At 41.7% G+C, this 27,363-nt stretch overlaps 1 protein-coding gene across 1 annotated transcript; it reads left to right on the top strand.

The window, feature by feature from the left end:
* The first annotated feature begins 21,107 nt into the window (after positions 1-21,107).
* tmem175 (transmembrane protein 175) lies at positions 21,108-26,997 on the top strand. The gene is made up of 10 exons (XM_076731578.1): positions 21,108-21,407; positions 21,860-21,898; positions 22,078-22,175; positions 22,267-22,318; positions 22,726-22,761; positions 22,871-22,954; positions 23,066-23,230; positions 23,469-23,547; positions 23,711-23,846; positions 24,196-26,997. Exons 1-10 carry the CDS (start codon positions 21,201-21,203, stop codon positions 24,866-24,868), a joined length of 1,569 nt encoding a protein of 522 aa, XP_076587693.1. The 5' UTR covers positions 21,108-21,200; the 3' UTR covers positions 24,869-26,997.
* Positions 26,998-27,363: the final 366 nt, after the last annotated feature.

Raw genomic sequence — 27,363 nt, forward strand, 5'->3', positions numbered from 1 at the left:
TTCAGTCGGTTCAGTAAGAGGACATTGCAAATCACTTTGCTGAGTCAACTTTGCTGAGGCACTTCAGCACGTACATCAGTGTTCTGCCCTGATTCTGACTTCTGTTCAGTGGCACACTCTGCCTGTTGCTGCTTAAAACAGTAGCTGGGTTTCCATCCAAAGATACTGCATATTATTAGGAGTTAGTTTGAAGATTTGATCTTAAAGATTAGCACTAAACACCTGCAGGCGGTTCATCACAATGAGCACTTTCACTAACACTTGTTCATGAAGTGTTGAATCTAAATTAATGAAGCTTTAACAAATACAGAAAGTCTAAATAATTTGACTGCAGATACTAATGATGATCCTGTTTCTACAAAGCAGCTAAAGTGTAAAATAGTATCATATAACTGGGATGAATTGTGGTTGTAGCTCTAAAAATGAGGTCTAGGTTGTAAAACAATTAATTTCTACTTTAATAGTCCAGCACAAGTCTAACACACACAAACCAAAACATACATGCGGTCACATGCACACACCCTGACACTGCTTTTGCTCTCTCACACATCCCTCCCTCTGCTCACTGCAGCAGCTGCCTAATGTTGCATCAAAGACCCAGCCGTTCACAGTGAAGCCTGTGATGGAGAGTTTTTTTTTTTTTTTTTCTTTGTATCACCCTCTCTGAGTCTGATGGCTCTCCATGGCCACGTGTCGGGCTGCCACTCCAACCTCAAACCACATAAAGTATTAGACAGCTTCTGAGAGTGTGAGAGGAAGACAGTACGAGAAAGTAAAAGAGAGGAAATAAAGAAGAGAGGAGACCGGCTGCACCCTCTCTGTGCACTGCAGTACAACAGGGGGTGAGACTTATCCTCGGGTTCGCCAGAGGGATCCAGGTTTAACCATTAGCAAATGAGCCCTAATTCACTGCGGCAGCAAAGAACACACTTGCTTTAGTTTTTAAGTTCTTGACTGAGTGCCAGCGCTGCTCAGGAAGCTCCATCTCCCTGAGGCTGAGTTCACCAGAGCTGAGCAGTTGTTTTTTGTTTGTTTACTTCAGGTTTCACAGTAAGTCATGGTTGATTCATATTACATGGTGGTAACGAAGCTCAGAAGAAATAAGAGTTATCATTAGTCAATATGTGAGGTTAGTGTTTATCTGTCAAAGTGACTGCTTGCTAAAAACATGAAGAAAATGTGTGTCCTGCTTGCCATTATCAGCACAGTAATGTGGTTGTTGAATGATTATGAATTTTCAATTATTATGAATTCACATCAGTTTCTGGGGTTCAATATCATGCCCAAGGATACTTCGGCATGTGGACTGCCGAGGCCAAGGATCGAACCACTGACCTCCTAATTGGCAGACAGCCACTCTACCTCCTGAGCCACAGCCACTATGGATCAAGTTCAAGTAACTCAAGCATAATTTTGTTGGATGCTTCTTGCCTAGTAAGTGCCAACGTCTTTCAGACTCCACACCGCCAAGCTAGAAAAACCCTAAAATATCCCTCAGCTTTGTGAGCAGTAGCCATAGGCGTCTATAGCACAACTGCCGCTAACCTGGCAGTATGTGTGCCGGAACATCAAAAGTTACCTGAGCACTGTGTGAGAGTGCAGCAGGAGTAGAAACACAGCATCAATATATTCATGAAAGCCAAAGCACGCCACCTAACTACACCGAACAGCTGAAAACCGTGTAAGTAGAAAAGGTCTCTGATGTGTTTTGAAATTGGGGTTTCTGACGTTCACAAAAGACATTCAGTGCTTCAGTGATTTAACGTTAAATTCAACCATGAAAAACATGAACAGTAAACTGCTGTTACTTTTTTTTTCCTGCAACTGCAGCAATATGCTTATCTTGGGTAAATGGCTTATGGGGAGGGAAAGGCAGCATGCTGGAAGCGTCTAACTATTCATGATGTGGTCAAGACAGAGGGCAGGTGAAATATAGGGTTCCCCCAAAATCTCTCTCGGAAACATGGGTCAGATTATACAGAACAGATTTTTTCTTAAAGAGAAAATGATCAACTTTCTTGACTATCTTAAATGATAAATAAATGGCTTTTGATTTAGTTTGCTGGCTGACTCTAGCTCCAGTCTGATTCAGTGCACGTGAATGGGATTTAGACATGCAATGGCTAGAAGACTTGAAACAATGACAATTCAGTCAGTGGCCAGAAATCCCTGCAATGCCACCACAGGTTTCATCCTTCTAACAGACACACAACAAAAAAACAAAAGCCAGGACAGCAGTTTTCGTTTTAGTTCATTTCTAAGTCCAAAAAGGTGCTAGTGAGGGAGAAGGCTGAAGCTTCAAAAAGGGTTTGTACCTCAGGCATTAATGCTGCTCAAAAATGTATGAAATTGTCAAATTCAGAGCGCTGAAGGGAAGTCACGCTTGTGATATTGTCTTATTTGATTTGCATTGTTTGTCATGTACAACGTGACATCTTTTGATATCTGTGTGTGACAAAAGAGGGAGAAAAGAGGGAGGCTGATCAAGACCTCAGATGTCGTGTTATGGGAGGTGAAATCGTTCCTAACATCAGACAGACAGCTGAGCTGACAAACACTGCAGCGCGCAGACACACACACACACACAAACACACACACAAACACACACACACAATTTCCCTTTCCATGAAATTTTCATCGAGGGGAGCGCAAGTCTTGATTAAAAAATTCTGATGCTTGCATGTTGGTCCCCCTGTAAGTGAGATACAGGCAATTTTTCGGGTAATGATGTGAATTTTGATTCATTGCATGCATCCACTGAAACCAGATGGATCCTACGCTCCATCCTATTCCCCACCGGCCTGATGAGTGACAGGCATGCTCTCTCTCACACACACACACACACACACACACACACACACACACACCAAAATATGTCATACCAAATGTTATCAAATTTTGCTGGATGCAAGAGAACTCGTGTTAGAGAGCTTACACACACACACACACACACACACACACACACACACACACACACAAGGTTTTTCCACCAACACACACATCTGATGCGAGATTGCGGCTCTCAGCTATCTCATGTCAAAGAGGAATTCTCAGGGGAAATGAAAATGTCAGATAAAGATGTCGTCACTGACTTCCCTCCTTTTGTTTCTCCTCGTGTTTTATCTCTTGAGTCTTCAGTCAACACAAATGAGTGACCTGTAGCACAAACTCCAAATGTTCTTCAGGCAATAAGTCAACACATTATTATTTGTGTTTCCTGATGGCTGCAGAACGTGCAGGGCAAAATCAGTCATACAGAGAAAATGAAAATAAACATACATATGAATAGAGGTGTAAATAAACATGGAAAATTATGAAAAAATTAAACTGATTTCATTAAGTGAGAGTAAACCTGTGAACAAAAACCTGTTTGCTTGTCTGTGTGCAGAGACGCCATTCAAATGTCCTAAAATCACCAAAGCATGGCTGTGTGCATACAGCGCAGTACATTACGTTATAGCCATATGTACCTTAAACCAACCAGTCAGAAGTAAAGTGAAATGTCTTTTGAAGCAGGCTTCATGCAGGAGAGCTGAACTGAACATGCTGACATGGGTTTAAAAACCAAATTACTCAGATGAAACAAACCCATGTTTTTCTTCCTGTATTTGAAAAAGAACAATGGAATAAGAAACAGATTGGAAATACAGCTCCTGCCAATGAACAAACGTCTGGCTCGGAGGCAACATTACGACTTGTTGTTGCTGCTCCTTCAGCCGACATGATCAATGCGTCATTGTGCTGAGCTTTAGCTTTCTGGGTTTGCATCTTTCATGTCTTTCTCACTATCACTCTCATATCTAGACTTACTCTCTTGTATCATCATATTTCATGAATTTGCCATATTATTATGCTGTAGAAAATCAAATTTGCATTCAATTTCTTGGCTGGTTTCTTTCTCTCAGTCTTTCCTTCATTTTTTTTAGATTGTAATTGAGAAAGTGTAGAGAAGCAATTAGAGGACACGGCAGATATTATTCCTTATTCAAGCTATCCAACAATCAACACTGTAACTGAGGAAGTAACCACATATATTATTTATTTTCACGTAGAGAATATCACCAATCTTTTCTTTCTTTCTTTCTTTCTTTCTTTCTTTCTTTCTTTTCCATCCATACCAATTTGTTACACTACATCTCTTTCTAAGCCTCATTACCTTCAACTTCCCATCCACTATCAATCACTGTTTCTCTCTCTCTCTCTCTCTCTCTCTCTCTCTCTCTCTCTCTCTCTCTACTTCCTGCTGAGGCTCAGAAGCTTCAATGTCTGCAACAAGTGCCAGAGAGCAAGAGATGTTAACAAGCTCAGCAACCAACAAGCCAGTTGGAAAGGCCAGCTCAGTGATTGGAGGAGGAGTTGAGCTGAGACTCTCTGGAGGCGGTGATGGAGAAGCGGATGCTGTTCAAGTTGGTAAGCACCCTGAACAAGGTCTCCCACCGCCTCCAAGACATGTTTGTGAAGAGCAGCACCTTCTGCCAAAGACTTAAACTCCAAACATGTTCCACAGAGCGGCACAGGAGATCACTCCTAACATTTCAGACCGTCACAAAAATGACTTGTTTCTTCTGAGGCTGATTCTGATGCAGTTGTAATTCTCAAGGATTTGAGCTCGAAGCGCACCCACATGGTTTACGTCATATGATAAAAATAGTTGGTCTGGCTTAATGGTAGCTGTTTTCTTTTCAAGATGATGTTTTTTTGTTATTCTTGACACTTTGCATATGTAAGCAAGCCCCTGGCATCACATGACTGAACTGGCTGTTGAGCATCAGATTTCAGCCATATCCCAGCAGGTGACACAGAACGTAAAATGAATTGTAGAAAGCAACAGTGGCAGCTTCTTGGTATTACCTGTATTTCCTGTATTCACACTGATGCCTCAAACATTGACATGTCTCATACATTGCCCACACACACACATGCACGAATGCACACACGCACGCACGCACAGACAAACACACGCGAACCCAAAGGTGGATGACTGAGGGAGCCAGAGAAAGAGCCAGAATCAAATTAAAAAGGGTAAACAAAGATGTAGGGAGCTGTCTTGTGCATAATTGCCTCCCATCATGGCTCCATCTTGTTCCTCCCTCCCCTTTCTCCCTGGAGGGAGTTTTTAAACGACAAGAGGGTCAATGGTGTTTGACCCTGCAGTGAGATGAGGCGCGACACTTGTGATTTTCCACACAACAGATAAAACACAGTGGGCACCAGTCAGCTTTGGGCATTTACCCTTGATACGACATGATAAGCTTTGATATAAAAATGAATAATCAATGTGGTAAAAGCACACCAGTATCTTGCCGTTTTTACACTTTTGTTGGTATGTGGATTAAAGCTGATGCATTCCCCCTGCTTCCAGTCTTTATGCTAAGCTATGCTAATCACCTGCTGGTTTAATCTCCATAGGTGCATCACCAAAGCATATGTCATACAAGAGAGCCAGTAAAAACAAATAGAATAGTCAGGTCATGCACTGGGTAACATGCAAGAAAACATTCCACCTTAAAAGTTGCCAGTAATTCAATTGTTGAATTGAATGAAATAATTCTTTCTACATTCTTCTACAGTCTACAGCTTGCAAAGGCAGTGAATGATGGAAAGGCAACAAAAGATCCTTCACCTCATCATTCACTCTTCTGACAGTTTCTTTATTTGTGATGCATTTGCACAGAAATGTTTCAAGGCCAGCGCGTTAAACTTGGCCAGCTTGTGCTGCATCCACAGTGCCTGCAGGAAATGAAGGCTTGCTCGGCTACGTTTTCATCGCTCATTAGACGAGCTTGACCTGCTCCTGCACTGCAACTTTTCCTCAGAATGGATGTTTTCAATGTGGCTTCACTTGCTCGGCACAAGTTAATGAAATCATTCAAAACACAAATTACTTGTGTTCATCTGCCTGCATTATATCAATGGAAACGCAAAAGGGCAAGAGAGACAGTTGATAGCAGAGCATGACAATGAAAATGGATGGTATGAATGCAGGCATTGGTGGAGCATGTTTCTGTGCCTCTTGGAGGAGCTTATGCTTGGCAGGTTTATAGCTTTTCCCTCTGTGTGACACACTTGTCACTTTGTCTTTTAGAAAGTTTAAAAATAAGGGAGATTTACAGGGAAATTTAAATGGGAGGACAGCAGGAGAGAAGAGTAAAATACGGGAGAATTCGTGGAAAATTCAGGAGGGTTGACATGTCTGTTCTTAACATGGTCTTACATTCAGTCAACATTTGTTCATAGGGTCAGTTAAAGTTAGCTAATGTATATAAACCGTAGGAACAGTGGCTACCTAACCTTCGAAATGAGCCACAATGTAACTATAGTAGAGGTATAATAGTTAATTAGTTGTGTGACGTTCAAGCAACTGCAGCATATTGATATATGATTCAAATAATAACCAAGGCTGCCAAAAATGAGATGCAGATCAGGCTCGCAGAATTGTCTCTGCACCTTCGTTGTAATTTGTTTTCATTAATCAAACCCAGATACCATAAAAACGTGACAATTATTGAATGTAAGCTCCCGTCCTTAATTGATTGATCTAGTGATGTCTCCAAAAACAATTGTATCTCATCAATCGTTCGGTTTTGCACCGGATTCTGTGCTCGTCACCTCACAGTCACCCGTCGCAGTGTGTTGATGTTTGCTCACTCAGCAGTGAGTGCCCGGCACTCTCTGTTCATTCTCTAATCACCTCTATCTCTTTGCCATTCATTCTGTCAGCTCTGCCTTGAGAAGGAACAGCCAATTACCTCAGGTATTAAACACTCCGCCTCTCTCACACTGTGATCTCAATATTCCTGTTGATAATAAATCAGCCAGCAGCTTCACTCATGAACTCTTTGGAAGTTTATTTCCCACAGGGGCCCTCACTTTGAATCAAGCATCACGTCACTGTCAGGGAAGTGGACAAGTTTAAGACTCAAGAGTCGTTTATTCAGGGCTGCTTACAATCTCCCTAAAAGCTACATAGGCACTTTTATAAGTCCCAAACGGAAGAGGTGACTACTGTAATGAAGAGGACCTCAAGACACAGACTGTGTTTGACATAAACTGACAAGACAGTCCTAAATTTAGTCCTCATGTCTGGATGCCACTGAATACTGCTGATACGACTGTTCCGCTGCTACTGGCATTCATTAAACTGGAAAAAGGTTCCTGCCTCTGTCCACACAAAGCCGGACACATTCGCAGCAGTAATCATATCTTAAACCCGGACATCAGATGTCGGCAGGCGGTCACTCTGCGCGATGTTAAAACCCTTCCCCTGATGCTCTTTAATGATAACATCCACTGTGCTGATCCTGTCTTACCCTACTGTCGCTGCCCTTTCCACAGCCTGGTCACCGGCTGGCCCTCGCCCTCCAGATGATCGCATCTTATCCATCAGAGAGTGAAAGGCCTGAATACTGGGGGGGGATTTACCTTCCATTAATGGCAGTGGTCTCAAATGGCTTGGCCTTTATACACACACACACACACACACACACACACAACAAGCTACTCAAGTGGTGTCAAGATTAAAGAGCAATTACAAGCTACTCCACCAGTGATAGATTGGAAGTGGAGTCAACATGATGGTGACCCACTTCTGGGAGAGAGGAGGAAACATGGGAGAGGAGGAGAGGATGGGAAATTAGGTGACCGGGGAAGATGGAGAGGAGAGGACAGGAGGAGAGGAGAAGAAATGAAAATCAGGATCAGAAAAACTGTATTGCTCCTCTCAAGGAAATGAAAATTTGTCTTTGGTTCTTAAAATACCGATGACATGGACTTTAGAGTGACATTTGCTTTTTTTTCACACCTAGTAGTGCTCTAGAGCTATTTTTCTATTAGTGGATCCCCATGTTTTGCACCCAGGGACCAATTCCAAGCTCAAAGCCGGTCCATTGGTCAAGGGATCTGACAGGAAACACAAAACATTGTTGGGGGGAAATTGATTCCCCAGCAGAAATCCCACAGAAGCAGATTGAGAGCATGCAAACTGCACACAGAAAGGACATGAATGGATTGAACCCAGGACCCTCTAGCTCTGAGGTGATAGTGGCAACCATTGACCGTCAGGCTGAGATGCCCCATCAGAGGGGAAGAAGAAGGCAAGAAAACATGGATGTAGACAATGCTGGATTCAAAATGTTTCTTTGTTCGATCTCAAGGACACACAATGAATAAGTTTTGTTTGTTTACAAGAAAACTCCACAGCGTCCCTTTAACATGCTAATCACTTTTTAAAATGAAATAACTTGTTACTTTTATCTTACCTGAAAATAGTGGAGAGGACAGCAGACAAACGCAGCCGATTCCCCGGATTTTCCAGTTTGCGATCTAAGGTCAGTGCAACACAAGACAGTTCAGGCAATGTGAGCTTGCTTTTCATTGTAGTGACCGTCATGTTTCTAATACAAACTCAAACTTTTGTGTACATCAAATATAGTTATTTATTAACTACTGTAGCAAAGCTCAGTTAACGTGAACATGCAGAATGTGGATCCTCTTCAAACAAATCCTGCTGACTAACCAAGACAATACAACATATCTTGCAGGCAGGAACACTCAGGACTGCTGCCCTCTGGTGGATCGGAGTATTAATAACAGCAGACATTTAAAAGTAAGGCAAAAGTTACTTTCCCACACAACCAATTACTTTTAAACGCAGTAATTGGTAAAGTAATTGAATTGCTTTTGAGAGCAGTAAACGTAACTAATTACTGATTTTCGGTAACTTCCACAGCACAACGTACGTAACTAATCGAATCTAGACCATACTTGCTTAATCACTATCATTGTTGCGCTACCACTTCCAACTTTACAGAAACTTTTCAGGGAGTAAAAATGAGTCGATGCCATCTGTATGAAATCTGTGTTTATGACTGGGATTATGGGCACTTCACTTAATGTCACACAGTGTCACAAACCTGGGTTTAATCTCTGTACATAACTGTATTTAGTCAATGCATCCTGCTTGATTGAGGTGAGCTGATGATCACGGTAAATGTGGAACACACACACACGGATGCACACACAATCACACACACACAATATGACCGAAAAGCTTTCACAGCGTCTGGGCACAATCATTTCATCCCCTTGATGAGTAATAAAGCTCGGTCCTGAGAGGAGCGATGGCTGTAAACGTCATTGGAGCACCGCTGATGGTTTTATGTTTGTGTTCAGTGCTAAAGATAGAAGTGATAAAGATAGATAGGTGTGACCTTGTGTGTGGATTGTGCAGGTCAAGCATCCATGAGATAACATGTAGGGATGGTCTATATCTGTGCAGCCTCTAGATGTTAGTCATATCCTGCAGTGGACGTCCTACATTTGCACTCGTCGGTCTGCTGCACTTCTGTTCTTTGTTGGGTTAAATCCTATCATACTGTAATGATATAGTGATGATGCTGTGCAGTAGTAGATGTTGTTTCAGCTGTTACTTTCCTGGTTTTCAACTGCCTTGTAATTCTACTAGGTGTACTTTGATGACCTTTGCTGTATGTTTCATAGAGTTGTAAAGCACTCTGAGACAAACTTGTGATTTTTGGGATGTATAAATAAACTTGACTTGATATGAATCTCACTTCTTCTATCTGGCACAGCTCAGGAATGACAAGAAAGACAGCAAGTATCATACATAGAGGTACAGTGTAATACTATGCTGCTCGGTTTCTTTATCCTACAGTACTGTTCCATACTGTGCACTGTTTAGTGTCAAATCATATTCAATCCTACTGTGCCTTTTCTATGTCATCCAGGCTCTTTGTTAGCAGAGCTACTGCGTGAAGACTTAACCAATTGCCTTTGCTCATGTAATAATTACCTCTGAGGTCATGGAAGGTGGACTTATTTCAGGTGAGGAATCCCTTCTCAGGTATAAAGTCCTGCATATCATAATGTACAATATTGAAAATATGAAATTGTATGGTATCATACACAGAAACATATTCAAAAGAAATGTTTTGTGATTTTAGAAAAACATTCTTTAATTCTACTTTTTTGCCATTACATGCTGGTGTTTGGGAGAGCTTCCATGAGCCCAAAGATGTACAGTTTTGTAGAATTCTCAATTCATGGATGACCTTAATAATAAAAGTAAAACTAAACTAAAATTGGATGGTTCACATTATATGAGCTCTTTACTCCTCAAGGACAAACAAAAGATGGTCTGACTGTGTAATATGCAGCATTAATTCAGAATAAATGCATGAAGAGGGACTTCTGCACTGACTACCTTTGCACAAACATAGACTATCTAGGGCACACAAAGCTTTAGCTCCAATCACATAAACAGCCAGTAAGCCAGTGTACTGGAGGTTAACAACAGGAAACAGTAGCAGTGCAAACATCAAGTATGTGTGCAGCACGAACTGAGCCTACAAACATCACATAACAGAAGTTTACTGGATCTTCAGGCTAGAGACCCCGACACACTCAGCTAAGACAGGAAATAATATTTCTATTAATGCAGACGGTCTATTCTACCCACACAGATCAATATACTACTGATGGGCATAATTTGCTCTTTGTGCCCCTCTCTATCATGCACATGTCACAGACCAAAATCATTAAATTTGCCCTACACAGACCATAAAATAGTCTCTTCAGGATACTGAACATTTTATCTCATTAAGCTCATTTTCTTGCCAAATGAATCGCTTCCATCTTCTCAGAGGAGTTGTTTTAACCAGCCAAAGTGGAGGAAGGGAGGAAAGAGAGGAATGTCTCATCCATCTCATCCTTCATCTGACTGAACTGTGCGGCAGCCAAGCGTGCTTGGGCTGGGTCACAGCAAAGACTCCTGGGTAATAGGGTTTGAAGTAAAGGCTCATTGCCTCCTCTATTTCCTTCTGACCGGCGAGAACACATTGCAGCCTTCTGGGTAATTCTGAAACACAGACTGGGTCCAGATGTGTGGGCTCAGATGAGCTGAAGTCTAATTTTGTGCTTTTATTCTACAGTGAAGAGAAAGATGAGCATATTAGGCTAAAGCAAATGGAAATTGTCCACAAAAGCTTCTCTCTGATAAGATATTGAAACCAAAATGTAACTCCCTGGTTAACAATTTGCTCAAAATGGAGAAAAGAAAAAAAAAATTTCAAACTATTTTCACTGATTTCATTGCCTCCACATTCTTCAGTCTGACATTTCAATCTTGTTTGTTTGGTGGGTGGATCTGATTTTGCTACAACCAATAACAGTCAGTGTAATTTGATGCAAGTGAGTGTTTCCTTATTTCCTGTAATCGAGACACCTAAGAGGACACATTATTGTGACACATTTCAAAGAAATAAAGGTGAAAACTGTGCTGATTAATTAAAAATAAAAATAATTGAGACCATAAGGAAAATACAGACAGTGTGTAAGACTGCTTGTCCTGAGTTATTTCTTCTGTACAACCTGGAGCTACTGTCACTGAGCTTCACCATGGCTCTTGAGAGAGCCGATGGGTGACAGCACGTACATTGGGTCCATGTTTTATACCATGTATAGTCTGGACTGACCCCTTGAATGTTGATGGAAACGGGCACAAATGAATATATGCAAAAAGAGTTTGAATCGAGATCTGTGATGTAAACATAGAAAAAAAAAAATCTGTGGTTGTATTTGCAGCTCCCTGGAGAGACTGAGCACCTACTCTGTGAATGTAAAGCAGAATGGTGATGATGCTCTACAAGCTCGAGTGTCACTGAAGTCCAAGCTAATATCTGAGCCATGCCCATTCTTCCATGAAGCTGGATGCAGGTCAAAGCGACGAGCTCAATCTCTCTGCAGCCCTGCAAGCTCTGATCAAAAGAGCAAGCCTTTCTCATCTCAACCCCAAACAATCTCTCAGAGCATGGGCCTCAGGCTCAGGCATGTTGACACTACACAAGCCAGGTGTAATGGAATTGACCTCCACCGCCAATCCGCTCCTGTTTCACGAATAGACACATCAATAATATCCGCTGTGCTGGGCCAGTGCAGCGCGGACTGTAAACTCAGCAGATTGTAAATAAAGGTCAGACGGCTGCAGCAGCAGGGACAAGCCTCCCTCTCTTTCAAGATGTCTCCTTAGCTTCTGTGCACTTTTACATCCAATACAAGCACAGTATAGAAGTCGTAATTATATTAGCCGGACTGGTAGTAGTTTTTGTTGCTGTAGTTGTTTTGTTCTGGGAGTTTTTGCACCTTTTAACCTCAGGCTTACAATATTACTTCCTCAATTAAATGCTTCATGACTTCTTCATTTGACGGCAGTAATATATTCTTAAAGTTTATCACCATCATCACTGAGAAGGTGTGCTAAGCCAATTTAAAAAGCTGTTGAACCATAACAAAATATAATCAAAACTGTTTCTTTCAGGAGAGCACTGACTTCCCAGTTGCTTCCCCCTGCTTCCAGTCTTTATGCTAAGCTAAGCTAATTGTATCCGGGCTCTGTCTTCACAGTTGGCAGACAAGTATAAGAATGGTATCAATGTAGAATCAGGAAACATTCTGAGGAAAACTTCAGCATTTAAAGGGCTGTGCCAGTGTGTTTCCTTGCTTCTCAGCATGCCATGTAAACACAAATAATCCAGAAACAAAATGATCAAACAAAGGTATTTATTTTCTGCATTGTGATTGGCTGATCCAATCAGATACAATATCCTCTAAAACTTTTATGATGTAAAACTGAGGCCTTTGGAGGAAAAAGTCTTCATTTGGACTGTTTTGAGGATGTACTAATGCTCATTTTTCTCTCTGTAATAATTCTTCCGTTCTGTTTCTCACTTTCACAGTCTCTGATGAACGGCAGGGATTTATAATCACACCTGGACAGCTCCGACATTTCATCTTACAAAGTGACATAACAAGAGCTGAAAGGTTTGCTCAGTCAGACCACTGCTGGCCATCAACATACAACCAGAACATAAATGAGGAGATTAACGACTGGATGGAAATACAGAGCAGCAATTTAGACAGTGAGTGAGTCAAAGGTGTCATTTAGGAGGAAATGATACATTAGTATTAGTCACATCTGCATAATGGAAGGAATTCTTAAACTTTCTGTGCCCAGACAAGTCTGACCGAGTATAAAAGGATCTTTTTGACGGCTACAGCAGTCACTTTTCTCCATTTGCTGTAAAGGAAAATGTAAGTAGGTATATTTGAAGTGCATAATCATTAGTTTCTCAACACTCTTTACAAATGATTGAAATAAACAAAAGCTGTGCTGTGTCAATGCTCTAGCTGACTATGATACTTTCAGTAAACGGGGTCTTTGTGCCTGTTTATTTTGATGAAAGAAAATAATAAATTAAGATCATAGCTCATAATGAATGCAACCTTTCTTTCTGTACTTGATCTAAGCTTCTTTTAACTGCCTGGGACTGATAGTATACCGTGAAATTGTGAACATTTAACACATACCTGCAAGCCTTTTTGATAAATTAAACATACTGCCACGTTAAAATGCTGCTTAGTGAGCTCAAAACCTCTGCTTTTTTTTTCATTTAACCAAAGTTTAATCATTTATTTCACAACACACAAACAAGCATTGCCTGCTAAAATGGTGATTAATTTCATTCTATCTGGGGGATGTTTGAAGAAGTTATTTTATTGTAATTATCAACACTGGGAGTTGAGAAAGAAAAAACACGAGTGCACTTGATAAAAACAGACCCTTGAGGCACTTCAAGTCAGAGGCCGTCTTCCTCTGAGCTGCTTTAAAAGTGTTTGATGGAAAGTCCAAAGATGTGGCACCAAAGGGAAACGTTGCTTGAATTTCCAAACACCTCAGTTCATCATCGCTTCACTTGCTAATGGTGCTAATGATGATAGGAGCCTGAGTAATATGTCTGCATTAGCATGTGTCACCTCTCATCTCGTCACCTCTCAGTGAAAATCAACTGAAGCGTTTACACTCCTCAAGTTGAGATGGGGCTTGTGTTTTGTGGTCAGAACAGTACTATGAGATATCTTTTAAGTACAGAGGTTTCATCCCTGTTGCCTGCTCGTTTGCTTCTTCACAGAGAACTGAGACTCCAGTCAAAGTATCAAAATGTACAAAGAAACTGCAGCATAATCCACTTCTCTGCTGTCCAGGGATTCAAGAGCTCGATCAAAGATACTTAGGCAGGATGACTCATTGCTGGTGTAAAGGATTTTATTCATGTTTTTTCCATGTGACAGTTTGTCTGTCAAATTTAGTGTGACTATGTCTAATTTAGTAGATCTTTTTTAGACTGAGGTGCTCATCAGTCATTGGTAAACATATAACATGAACTGGATCAGTGAAAAAGCCACTGCAAGATGTTAATAATGGTCATCAGGTATAAAGTCCTCCGTTCTTGTAACAGCAGTCGTCTGGACATGTTGATCATCACAGGCCAGTGCAATCATGCGCCCAGTTTACCACAAGCGTGTGCATTTCATTCTGTTAGGCCATAAGTTTAGGTCTCTTTGAGGTTAGACCGTCTGATTTAGGGAGAAGCTGCAGGTGGATCGAGCGCCTGAGCTGGGACACAGCATGTGTCTACTAGAATGTGTTTGCCCTGTAATAGACAGTGTGCCACCTACCGTCTAATGCATGCTGGGATGTGCATGAGTATATAAGATGGGTGGACTTTCCATGAACCACAGTTAAGCTATAGTGTGGATGAAAAACATTTGACTCAAAACCGGACATGGCCTACGTTCACCCTGTGCTTTTCAGTGTGCAATGGACTGTGGTCATAACAGGGTTTCTGATAGAAAGGTGCCACTGTCAGCAGGCCTGTTACATCTGACACACTTTATTAAGTCGAGGTGATGAGCTGCAAATCCAGACAGCAGGGGTTGTGATGGCAGCCGCTTCTCCTGTCAAAACTGATTAAGGTATCACGGCTCATGTCTGGGGAAAGGAAGTGCGGGTTGTGGGAGGGCGACAGTCAACAGTCTGACTCTAATATCCAAGACTCGGTAATGTCTCAATAATGGCATGTGAACACTCAGATGGGGATGGCACGAGGAGGAGAGCATGGGAGGGAAAGGGGTCAGGAGGATGGGATGAGGAGGGGGAAATGAGAAAGCAGAGTGCTGTGCTATCAGAGAGATGACTCCTCGACAGACGGGCTTCCACCTGGGTGTCTCTCCAGGGAAATAGCTTTGATGTGATGTCAAAAACTGAGGAGAGGGCAGGAGGCCAGGAGATCTCTTCTGCTTTGGTGGTTTCTGGTGTTTTGGGAGGTGCGTTTTAGTCTTTTTATGTTATACAGGTCTTTGGTGGCCTGTGATGTTTGTGGTAGGGCAACATGGTAGTGTTTGGTATTTGTTCTGCAGTTGTTTTTATGGCTTTTGTTTGATTTTGGTCTAATCAGACTTAAGTCTTGGTGGCCTTCAGTGTTTTTGATAGATTTCTGATGTTTCTGGTGGTCTGGATTGGGGGAAACTGGATAACTTTTTGGTCAACTCTATGTCTTTGTGTAACATAATGTTGCCTGTGAATGATGAAATAACACACATAGTGGTGAAATGTTTGCTAACTGAGGGGTGCAGTGTGAGACTCACGCTAAAGCACCCATCTCCTCAACTGCCTCCTTTGACCACTCGGTCAGCCTAATAATTTGGTTGGTCAGTTTGGTGGTTTGTGCTCCTTCTGCTGTTCAGTTGGTGGTCGCAGATGATTTATATTGAAGTGATTTCATGTTTATTGTGTGCGTATGTGTTACGGTTTTCATGTTCTTGCGGGAAATGCAACAAATATTTTACTGGCCGTTAGCAACTGCAGGTAAGTTACCATTGAGCAAGACATTCAAACCATTAATCCTTCGCTGACCCAGTTGCCACCAGTAGAGCATTTTGTATAGTACAGCTTCAAAATGTGAACTGTGTGCACTTGTATGTTGATCATTTTATCACAGGATGAGGTCTGATGATCGATGCGCAAAACATCCCCTAAGTCAATATTGTGAGTAACTGATGGGAAAACAGCCTGAATCAGCATTATTTCATCATTCAGACAACATGATACATTGACTCTCTCTGTCCACACTGCTCCCATCACTGATTCAATGATTTCACAAAAATCACTCCTCCATTCTGAGCAGCGGCGTGTCCTGAAAATGGCAAAAGAAGCTTAGCTTAGCAGTGTGACAGGCTGTGCTGCATGTTTACCTCCAGTTTTACATGCCAGCTGGCTCAGAGAGAAATAATCCCCAACTCATTCAACATGTAGTAGATTTGGTGACGGTCAGGACAACGACGTGCTGTCTTCTTTTTTTTTTTTTCATCCAACCGACCTCGGCTGCGTGGTAATTGACTGACTGATTGATTGAAGTGCTCTTTAGTGAAGTTACAACGACACACATATTTTTTTGCTCATATGAGGAGGGACACAGAAAATGTAATACCACAGATTTGTTGCTTGTTTTTCAGCTCATCCAGATGTGTGGCATCACAAATGTTCCACCACATGTTGGCAAAATAAGCTTTAAATTAATCTGCGGTCTGGAGGAAGGAGTTAAGCCATGAAATCCACAGTCAGCGTCATGTTATGTAATTGTCTGTTGTCTGATGGAGGTCAGTTTTATTTTGTTTTGTTTTTTGATTTTCTGTTCTTCACAGTGCTCTACGTATTCCATATAAATACCATGCTGGAAGGCAGTGGCTCTCAACCTGGGGGTCAAGATTTCCCAGGATAAATCACCAGAGGATTAAAGGCACAACAGAGGGGGAAAAAAAACCCTCTGTTGCATAAGATTGTGGGTAATTCTTTAGTTCATACGGCGGTCATTTCCTAATAATTTCTTTACATAAAGCAGCTATAAGTAATATTTTTCGAATGACATTGTGTCAAAATACAGTCTGAAAACAATGTGACGATGTGAATACATGCTTTTCTTGGCTTTATAATCAGCTAAAAAGCTTGAAAACACTAAAGTACCTGCCCAGCACCAAACAGCAGACACACATAGAGACGAGCTGCTGCACATAGTGGAGCATTGGTAGAGACCAACAACAGAGCTAAAAGAGAGTGAATATTGGACTTACATTCACCAGGTGGTGAATTTTAGGGATGAAATCAAGCTGCCTTTTCGTACTACTTAGTTGTGAATATTTCCTATGTTTCCTTAAAGAACAAATGAAAGATATTTTAGGGTGAAACATTTCAAAAGCATCCCCATTTCACTCATTTACTTTGCGGATCCTGAAAATGGCAGCTTTTGACGAGGTTTCCTGTGTAAATGATGATTTGACTGGCCTGTCTTCTGATTTGCTCGAAAACACCTCATTATGGGGTTGCTGTTAGCACCCAGTTATAGGCTACATTTCCAGGCAGTGAATGGCCTCTCACTCATCAAATATGTTTTTTTGGAAACAGTAAAAGGGGGCTTTTATGTCAGCCACTCACTTCCTTTAGTTCTGCCTTGATTGGTTTGCTTGGTTGTACTGTAACTAACCAGGGAGACGGTGAAAAGCCCGAGAGGACAAATTTTCCCCCTGCTACAAAACAGTGAAAAATGCAAACTCTGGTGTGTCATAGACATTATGAGGTGAGAATTTCAGCTCCTTACTTCAGGTTAAAGGGTTGATCAAAGAGTTTTTAGAACCTTCTTCATACAAAATGGCCTGCATGTGTTAAACCTAAAGCTGCACTTATCAATAAGTCGATATTAACAATGGATCCAATAATGTCCAGTGTGAAAAGAGATATTTGGAGTGATAAATGTCTGGAGAATTAGCTGCAGTTCCCCTCAGCTCATGAGTTGTGTGCTCATGTGTTTTAGGCTCTTTCAGGTCATTGTTTAGATTTCCAACTTGCCAACACCACAAGTTGGTTTCCAGCTGCAGCAGGTGAAAAAGCTCTCATAAAGCCACTGAACACAACCTGAACAGCAACAAACTGTGAACAAGAAAAAAAAAGAGAGTAGCTGTGGAACATGGTGCTAAAAGGAGTGAGTATTGGACTCGAAGTGTGCCTCCAAATGAATGCTAATGTTACTCCATGTCTGATGGATATGCAAGTATGCATCTGTTCGCCAGCATGTTGTCTTTCTTTGGGAGCAAATCTTGGTTTGCAAATGGGACAGAAATGACAGATACAAATAATTAAAATGTTTTGCATACACAGAAATTCCTCCCGTGGTGGCATCTATCTAATTAACCCCCACCAGCATCACACCCAGGGTCTTACATGCTCAGCCACAGTTAATTGAGCTGTTTGTGACCCATGCAGTTTATTCTTTATTTTCACTGCTGCAGGTGACCACATCTCCAAAGCTTGCCTTATTAATTCAGGCAGTAGACAACTCAAGGAACACAGCATCATGAAAATGTGCCAGCCATTTCCTGATACTACGATGGTGTGCCATCTTTGGACTAAAAGTTTTTGACAGCTGTGAGACCTCCCAGCAACATCTTGCACTGTCTTTCATTGAATTCTAGCTGTGCATCATCACTGAGGAGCTGTAAAATCAGCTTGTGTTTTATGGCCTTACCTATCGGTTCAGACAAAATGTTGGACATTCAGCCCCAGTCTGGAACAGAGGGACACTCCCACATTGTGTGTTTATAGCTTCCTAATGAATTAAACTGGCACATATCACAGTTTGGATTTTGTACAGGTGACAGGTGTATAATAAACTCTGTGGCAGACTTCAAACGGATAAGCTGCTGGTTTGGATTCTTAGACTCACAGACGGTGTTTTCCCACATATTGTCCCAAGCTATGTCTTCATCCTTCAGATCAAAGTGTCTCGTCCACACTCTGAGCAGAGACAGATTCTGCTGTGGTCCGGATAGTTCGGATTATACTGCTGATACAAATCCCCTGGTGGGAGAAGAGTTTATCCAGTCCATCAAAGGGTCAATGGGAAGCTTAACCCCCAGCGGCACATCGTACAACTTAAAGTGCTGGCCTTACTGATAAACAGAAAAAAGACTAAAGCTGAAAACTGAGCATACCTTTATTCATACTTTTGAATTGCAGTGGCCTATTTGCAATTCAAATATTCATGTTATGTGGTTTCTACAGAGGCAATGAGAAATTAATCATTTCAATTTGTGTCCTATAAGGTGATGCAATGTAGCAACATTTATGATTAGCTGGTACAGAAACACTTACACTTGTATGACTATATGCACATATCTCAGATTAACTCAAGGCAAGATAAGACTATAACATGAATGACTTCAGTTATCACAGCTGCAAACGGAAACTCAACTACCACCAAAACTAAACACTAGTTCAAATTGAAAAAAACAAAACAAAAACAACTGAATAAGTGACTTACATTCAGCTGATTTTGAAATGATTTTGGAGACACAACCAAATGTGTAACATTAGTTTGTTAGACAGAATAAATTCTGCAGAAGTTGCTTCTGTACTGACTTGCTTTGCAGTGCAGAAATTGTCCTCAGAGTCCAAATAAAGGGAGGCTTGTGTTTCAAAAGCAGAGTACAGGTCAGGGGGTGAGTATTTAAAGTCTGAAATCTCAGTGTCATTCATCACCGAGCATTAGCACCGATCAACCCCCTGCAGCTGTACATGCTCATTTTTTGCTGCTAAAATCTTACTTACTGCCTTTTAAAATGGCTCCCTGGTTAAACTAGAGGCTCCTAGTGCATCCGTGGAAAGACTGGGCATTGATTTGCATAAGCAGAGTTCAGGAAGGAGGACCCCAGGAATCAGAGACATCATTATGAGACAGCCCAAGGTGTTGCCCAAGGCACCAGCTGCCCTGGTCGAGCCTGGGTTGAATGAGACTGGTGGAGAAACACCAGGACCCGGAGCTGGATCCAAGACTCCAGACTTGCCTGAGGCTTGCCCCCTCCCTCCAGTTCACAGTGGGGCTCCTGAGGCTGATAGAGCCAGCATCAGTGTGTCAGCACAAAAGGGGGTGAAACAAGAAAGCGATGCAGAGAGGCAGAGAGGAGGAAGATCATGGGTGTTAAAAGGTGTATATCAAAACCTCATCCCTCACTGCCTGACAATAAACATGTCAGCTTTACCAAAGTACTTTACTTTCTTTTTCGTGGGAGTGGATTTCTGAGGTTGACCCATGTTGAAGACAGTACATCCTCCCAGAAAATAAAGCACTAACATTATCAGAACAATCTGCCTCTTTAGTTCCTTCCATTCATTTATCTGGACCCTTGCTCATAATACAGATGTTCTTTGTCTGTAGTGACAGTTCTACCTGCTTCAGTGGCAGATACAGTCTAGTGTCTCCCTCTAGAGGCGGAAGAGTGCTTCACACGTCAAATCTGCTCTTGATAACGGTATACGCTCGTCTCCATCACTGAGATGTGTACTGTCATCCACATCAGGGATCACACTGTCTCAACGTGAAAGCTGATCTGAATGTGCAGCTGCTGGTAGTTTAATATCGCCAGCTGCTCTCAAAGTAAAGCAAAGTCCTACACAGGTACACAACCAAAACAAAGACAAAAGTATATGCTAAGAGGTGTAGAATGATAGAAACTTCATCACTTCAAGCATGACTCCAGTCAAGGTCCATAGTTATGAATTCAACTGACCTTCTTTTCAAATTTGTAATTTATACTCTGTATTGTAAGTAGACATTTACTGTAATAGTGATTTATTTTAGTTAATATTATTCACTGAATGCACTATGCTTGGTTTTCCAGTTCCTTCCCGGTTCACTTCAGAGCTCGCAGACGAAAGCAGAATAAAAAGATAACAGCTCCTCATCAGAGAGGAGATAAAGGCTACAGAGGTCTCACTCTTCCCCTTTATCTAAGAACTAAAAAGCCAGAATCAATAGTCTGCTCTCAATCTAAAAAAAAAAAAAAAAAAAGTAGCAGAATGTCAAATGACTTTTAGCTGTTTATTCCTAGAATTCAAATTTAATAATCAATGCACATTTAGACTAATAATTGTAAAAGGTACGATTACACAAGACAGCATCCAAATTGTTGTGGAGATGAAGTAGAAAGTTGGACTAACTGGAAATACTCAAGTAAAGTACAAGTACCTCGGAATTGTACTCAGGTACAGCACTTGCGTAAATGCAGATACTTTCCATACAACCGTATCTTTCCTAAACCTTGACCCGTTTTTAACCACAGAGTGACTACTCATCTTCAATCAACGATCTTTGCTGAGCACAGGAACAACAAGCAGGCAGCTACTTCCTGTTTCCCCTCCCTCATCAGCTGTTCCTCGGCTGTTTGCAAACAGCACCGTCCGCTGGGTCCCTTCATGGTCCCCGCTGCGTCCTCTGCGCCCCTGTAGCCCCTCCACCATGGCGGACAACGACGAAAGCGACATCATAGAGCACCACGTCGAGGAGGAGATGGAGAAGAAGGGCGCGAGGAGCCACGCAGCCTCCTCCTCCTCGTTCCTGGAGAGCGTCACTCCGTCCGACAGAGAGGGCCACAGCGGCACCCAGTCCTCCCACAGACTGCTGGCCTACAGCGACGCCCTCATCTCCATCATCGCCACCGTCATGGTAACTAAACGAGCTTTGCATCCGAGGAGCAGCGTGCGGGTCAGTGGGCGGCTCGAGGGGGTCAGCAGACACCTGGGATCACGTGACATGAGGGGGCATCAATGCAGCGTCACTTTATTACTAGTCCTTGACTTTATATGCTGCACAAGCACAGGTGAAACCAGAGTGCATTTACTCAAATCATTTCATTTCGTGTCCCACTGCAGTTCAGAGGGAAGCTGATCCTCTGCAGCTCATCTGACAGCTGGAGTTAGAGTTTGTTATTTGGCAGGTTCAGCTTTTACCGACAAAACATGTGATAATGAGTTAATTATTTAGTTGGAGAAAATAACAGGTTGTTTCCTCTTGTTACTTATTATCAGAGATCTGAGCCAGCATGGACATCAGACTGTTGTCATGTGCATTTCTCTGAACAGCTGACAGTCTCCTAACGCAGTGTCCTTTACTCACAGATCCTACCTGTTTCCCATACAAAGGTGGAAGACAATGAGGTAATGTCTGACATTAATAACAGATGTGTGATAATGGCAGCATGGTGACTGTTCAGATGTGTTTCAGGTCAGTGTAGCTTCAGTAAAGCAGATAGACCACACGTCTTTGTAGAAGTGGTGTGGAGTGACTTTAAAGTAGGCCTCATGTCATAGGTGTCATAAATCTGTGTGTGTTGCAGGAGTTGAGGGAGAGCGTTCAGCTTCTGCTGACAACAAAAATAGCAGTTTACTTAATGACATTCCTGATTGTGACTGTTGCGTGGGCTGCTCATATCAGGCGAGTTATTATTATTATTATTATTATTACACTTATAACAGCAGTTTTAAGATTTGTTATTCATCACTTCCTCATTTTTCATGTTCCTCAGGTTATTTCAAGTGATTGTACGCATCGATGATTCCCTCGCACTGCTGAACCTTGTAAGTCAAGTATGAGTGAGGTCACAGCGTGCGTAATAACATGGCATTAACTGAAGTCTGCCTTCAAATAATAATTATTTTGAGTATCACTGAGGAGAGTTAGATTGCGAGTACATTTGAAATATGTTTTTGTGTCTAACGTTTAGTTTTATACTTTCCCAGTTTGCATTATATCACGTGTGTTAACTTTGTCCAGTCAGTCTCACATCTAATTTCAGCTCGCTTTACAAAGGCTTGCACGTGTCAAACAAATCAAATCTGACTTCCAAGACAAACACATCATCATCCATGCATCAGTAACGCTGTTGTACTCATCATTATTTTGCACTTGTGAATGAAACTTGGCCTCTCTGCTGAACTCGTTTCCTTCCCCCTGATGTGAAGTTCTGCTTTCGGTTCTGTTTCAGGCCTGCATGATGCTCATAACCTTTCTACCGTACACGGTGAGTATGAGTCACTGGAGTCCAGTCAATCACACTGTTTGCACAAATAAACGTTACGTCGAGTGATGTCATCGACGCTCTCTAACATACTTTCTTCTCATCTTTGCAGTTCTCTCTGATGGCGACCTTCCCCGAGAACGTCCTCGGGATTTTACTCTTCTGTGGTTGTGTGATGGTGACGGGCGCCATTCAGGTGAGGCCGTTACAGTGTTTTTATTCTAAAACACTTCCTTTTGTTCCTTTTTTTTCAAGCTTCTCATTCTGTGTACACACACGTCATAATCCTCATGTCTCGTGTCTGTAGTCGGTGATTGTGCTGTACGCCTTCAGCCGGCCCTTCCTGCTCAACGAACAGATCCAGATCTCAGAGAACCAGACCTTCTACAAACACCACATCCTCAAAGTCATCATGCGGGTTCCCCTCATGTGCTTCTTCGCCAGCGTCTTCTCCGCCATCTTCCTACAGCTGGTAGGTAGTGATTGGAAGGTTAGAGATTGTGTGGTGTCACGGGTCACGGTCCTGTCCAGGGTGGTTTCTTAAATTTCTTGTTTTGTCCAACCAGCACTCAAAGATATTCGATTTAAACAGATATAGAACAGATAAAGCTGAACAGAGCAAATGTTTGGGATTTGTGATTAACGACATTTAATAGCTGGACTGTTGAGGCTGCGAATCTCTTCCGTGATATTTTTGTTTTTTCTTCCAGTCTTATGTGCTGTTGGCGATTGTCATCTTCCTGCCGTACATCTCGCAGTCCTTGAAGTGGTGTCGCAACAAGGCGATTGGTAAGCACTAGACTGTAACGTGTCAGGTGGAGGAAACTTCTCACACACACACGCACAAGTTTACCTCCAATTAGACATACTTGTGGATGTGGATTCGTTTCAGAATGACGCACATCTCGTGCATCACCTTGTTAAAACATAAACTAAATCTTGTGCATCTCAGGTCAGGTGGAGGAGACTCCAGACTCCATGTTGTTTTACACCTACCTGCCCAACGAGCCCCTCAGCAAGGACAGAGTGGAGGCTTTCAGTGATGGAGTTTATGCCATCGTAGCGACGCTTCTCATCCTGGATATATGGTGTGTTTCACTTTCTCCCCTTTAATGAGTAGACACAGGACACATGCAGATTCTATTCAAAGTGCATATGTAGAAAAAAGGCCAGGCAGTGTTCCAGATAAAAACAAAGCTATGAAGACGATCTTATGCATCGTATGAACTCTGCACATTTTGGATTTACTGGAATTTTTGTAACATCTTCAAAGCTGCTTTGATCGACACTGTATTGATTGGTTTTGTACAAATAAGTCAGGAAGTTCGGAGATTTTGCTCAGTTTGCAGTAACATAAAACCATTCTGCATTAAGGGTGTGATTTAATGTATTAAAGTGCACTGAAGCGTGCTGAAAAACCTGGTTCCTGTCTTTCAGCGAGGACAACGTTCCAGACCCAGCCGCTGTGCAGAGGCAGTTTGGCGGGAGCCTGATAGAGGCTCTGCGGGGTTACGGCCCAGAGTACCTCGCCTACTTTGGTTCCTTCGTCACCGTCGGCCTCCTCTGGTTTGTGCACCACTCGCTCTTCCTCCATGTCACCAAGACAACGCGCTTTATGGGCCTGCTGAACACCTTCTCGCTGGCATTTGTGGGAGGTTTGCCTTTAGCCTACCAGCTAACACACGAATTCCCAAACAACTCTCGCAATGAACTGGAAGCCATTCAGATTAGCTGTGTGATCATTTTCTTTGCAGGTATATTTCAGCTTGCTATTTGGGTGGTCGCTCTTTATAATGAACAAGAAACTCTGCACCCTTATGTACGTTATGGTGGACGCGAGCATGTGTTTATGCTAGCTAAGCTGGCTCTGTACCCCTGCGTAGCTCTGGGGACATTTTTCCTCACGTGTATTTTGAGTAAATTTAGTGCCCCAATCTTCCACCTGATGGAGATAACAGTGCCTTTTGCTTTTTTCGTGTTGAGGCTGTTGGTGCGAGTCGGGCTAGCTTTGCTACGGCTAATTTTCTGCCCCGACAGGCCCGACCCGAGGTCCATTGTAGAGGAAGAAGATGACGAGACAAGGGTGCCATTCAACTCGTTAGTGACCTAGCTAGCTTGAAGGGGAGTGGCCACAGAAAGTTGAGCTAACGAGGTAGAACAGTGAGGCATTATTGCAGAAATGCTTGGTCTCTGAAAGAGTTACTGTGAGGCTTTGACTTGGTAACCATGTGGAAAGATGACTGCTCTCTTTTCAGCATTTAAGCTGGTAAGCAAATCTTGTGAAAGAACCAGTGCAAATGGGATTAGATGTGACCTCACGCTGAAGGCAAAGTATGGAAGTCGTAGAGCTTTAGAAAGCACTCAGTGGACCAAAGTAGTGAAGGATACAGACAGCCAAAGCTTATTCATTATTTCATTTTTACACGATAACGTGAAGAATATACAGTACTAATGCTAGTTTTGATTGCTGAATAATCAACAATCATCTTCAAGGATGCAAAGGCTACATTTTAAATGACACACGATAAGGTTTGCCATTCTGATTTTATCGCTCCCAAATAAGCAAAAAGGTACAAAATGAGAATGGCTCTATCTGCAAAATAAATAAATAAATAAATAAAAAATAATAATAAAAAAACCCCTCCAATTTCCCTGAGGGGTCCTCCCAAAGGGATCAGTAAAGTTCAATCTAATCTAATCTTCTGTTTCCAGGGATGCCTTGAGATCATGTTCATGCTAGTCAATGTTGCTAATGACTTCGCTGATTCTACACGTCACCCTGAAAAGGTTGAGTCGAACAGACAAAACAGATTTTTATAATTATAGTTCAGTTTCTGTGCCAAGTTCAGTAAGATGAAGTAAGAACAGTCCGTCCAACTGCTTTGGTTTTAATTCAGCCTGAATTAAAGAACTTATTTACTTCGTCTGAATGATTTTTGTAGAAATTCATACAGAGTTGATGGCTGAATTATTTCTAAATACTTTCTGTGTGACTACTTTCTGCAGTTACGCTTCCTCAAATTTGTCTTTCTCCCCAGTATAAATGTTGGAGTCGACTTGTTAGTGAACAGGCAGGGGGTTTTATGCGTCGTATTCGGCACTTTAAACATTGCACTGATCGGGTTCGGCCACAAAAGTTCGAATTGCACTATTTTGGAATGTTTTGATTCCAATATTTGTGTGTTAATCCCACTGGAATGTAACATCAACTTTTCAAATATGTCATAATGCTGTTTTGTTTCTACTTTTATCTTTTAATAGGAAGACTGTGCCCTTAAATGACCCCTAAAAAAAGGCCAGATTGGACATGCTGCTGTTTTCATTTTCAGGTTTTCTTGAAGGTTCAGCTTTTTCAAAACCCATTGTCATTATATGATATTAACATAACAACTAGAGAGAGAGGTTGAGGTTGTAAAGTTAGGTGTATACATTTATCCAGAAGGGGTCGCTGTTGTTTCTGTTACATTTTCCTGAGACGCTGAGGCTGTTGTCGTCGCTGTAGTGATGACGTGCTCTGCTGTGATGTGCGGTTATGTGTGTTTGATACTGACTCAAAGGGAACTCAAATCTGAGATGCACTTTAATGGAAACCTGCCAGGTGACAGAGAAGGTTTCGATATAACTGAAACAACAAAACAAACTTCAAATTATCACCTTTTAAGAACGTGAGCCTGTGAGCAGCTTGTTTGTGATTGGTTGGGCACTTGTCATTTAATTTTTTTTGTTTTTGTTTTTGTTCTGTTTGTCTTGTTTGTAGTCTGTTCAGGACAGAAGCTTCCAGAGACAATTGTGGTTTTTGTTTATGAGTATTTGTATTTAATGATCTGTTGGTTGACTGGGATGGGAGCATTGTGATTTCTGTGATTTTATGGAGGAATAATTGTAAATGTATTTGTTCACCGTTCATCATGAGACTCTTTGGTTCCAAAATAATGAAGGCATTTTCTCTGAATATAAACATGTATCTGTGTACTTTCCACTGTTACCACTCAGAAATCAGACTTTTTTTAAACTAACCTTTCTTCTGTTGTCATCCGTCCAACATGGTGGTGTGTTTGTTGAGTCCCTCTCTGCAGACATTCCCTCTCACAGATTTCTGTTGTCTTGCTTCGGTGTTTAGCTGTTTGTGTCGCGACATGAGTGCAAACGCTGCATCTGCTCTTTTACACAAATCTTTGTTTTTTAAATGTCAAATCACAAACTGTCCAGCTTTGTTTTGTGAATAAATCTGAAATTGTTCCTTCAATTTGTAATTGAATTTTCTGTCTTATGTTCATCAGCATGTGAAACATAATCAAAACAGTGTAAGACATTTTAAAGAAAAAAAAACCTTTATTCACCTCCGTACAGTAAACAGCTTCACAATAACCCTCACAAGATATCAATATGTGGTTTATACATTACTTTGTATTGCCCCTATATTAACAGCATTCTTCCTTAGTATAATTTTTAATCTTATCCACTCCAAAAGCTATAGATTTTCATTAGAAAACACTTCTGCTCAAAGCAAATCACACAAAATGTACACAAAATAAATTAAAAAGACAAGCAACCAAACATCTGCAGTGCATCATTACCTGACATTTGGGTGACTACAACTAGTTT

Source organism: Chaetodon auriga, chromosome 5 (genome assembly GCF_051107435.1).
Source record: "Chaetodon auriga isolate fChaAug3 chromosome 5, fChaAug3.hap1, whole genome shotgun sequence".
Lineage (NCBI taxonomy): Eukaryota > Metazoa > Chordata > Actinopteri > Chaetodontiformes > Chaetodontidae > Chaetodon > Chaetodon auriga.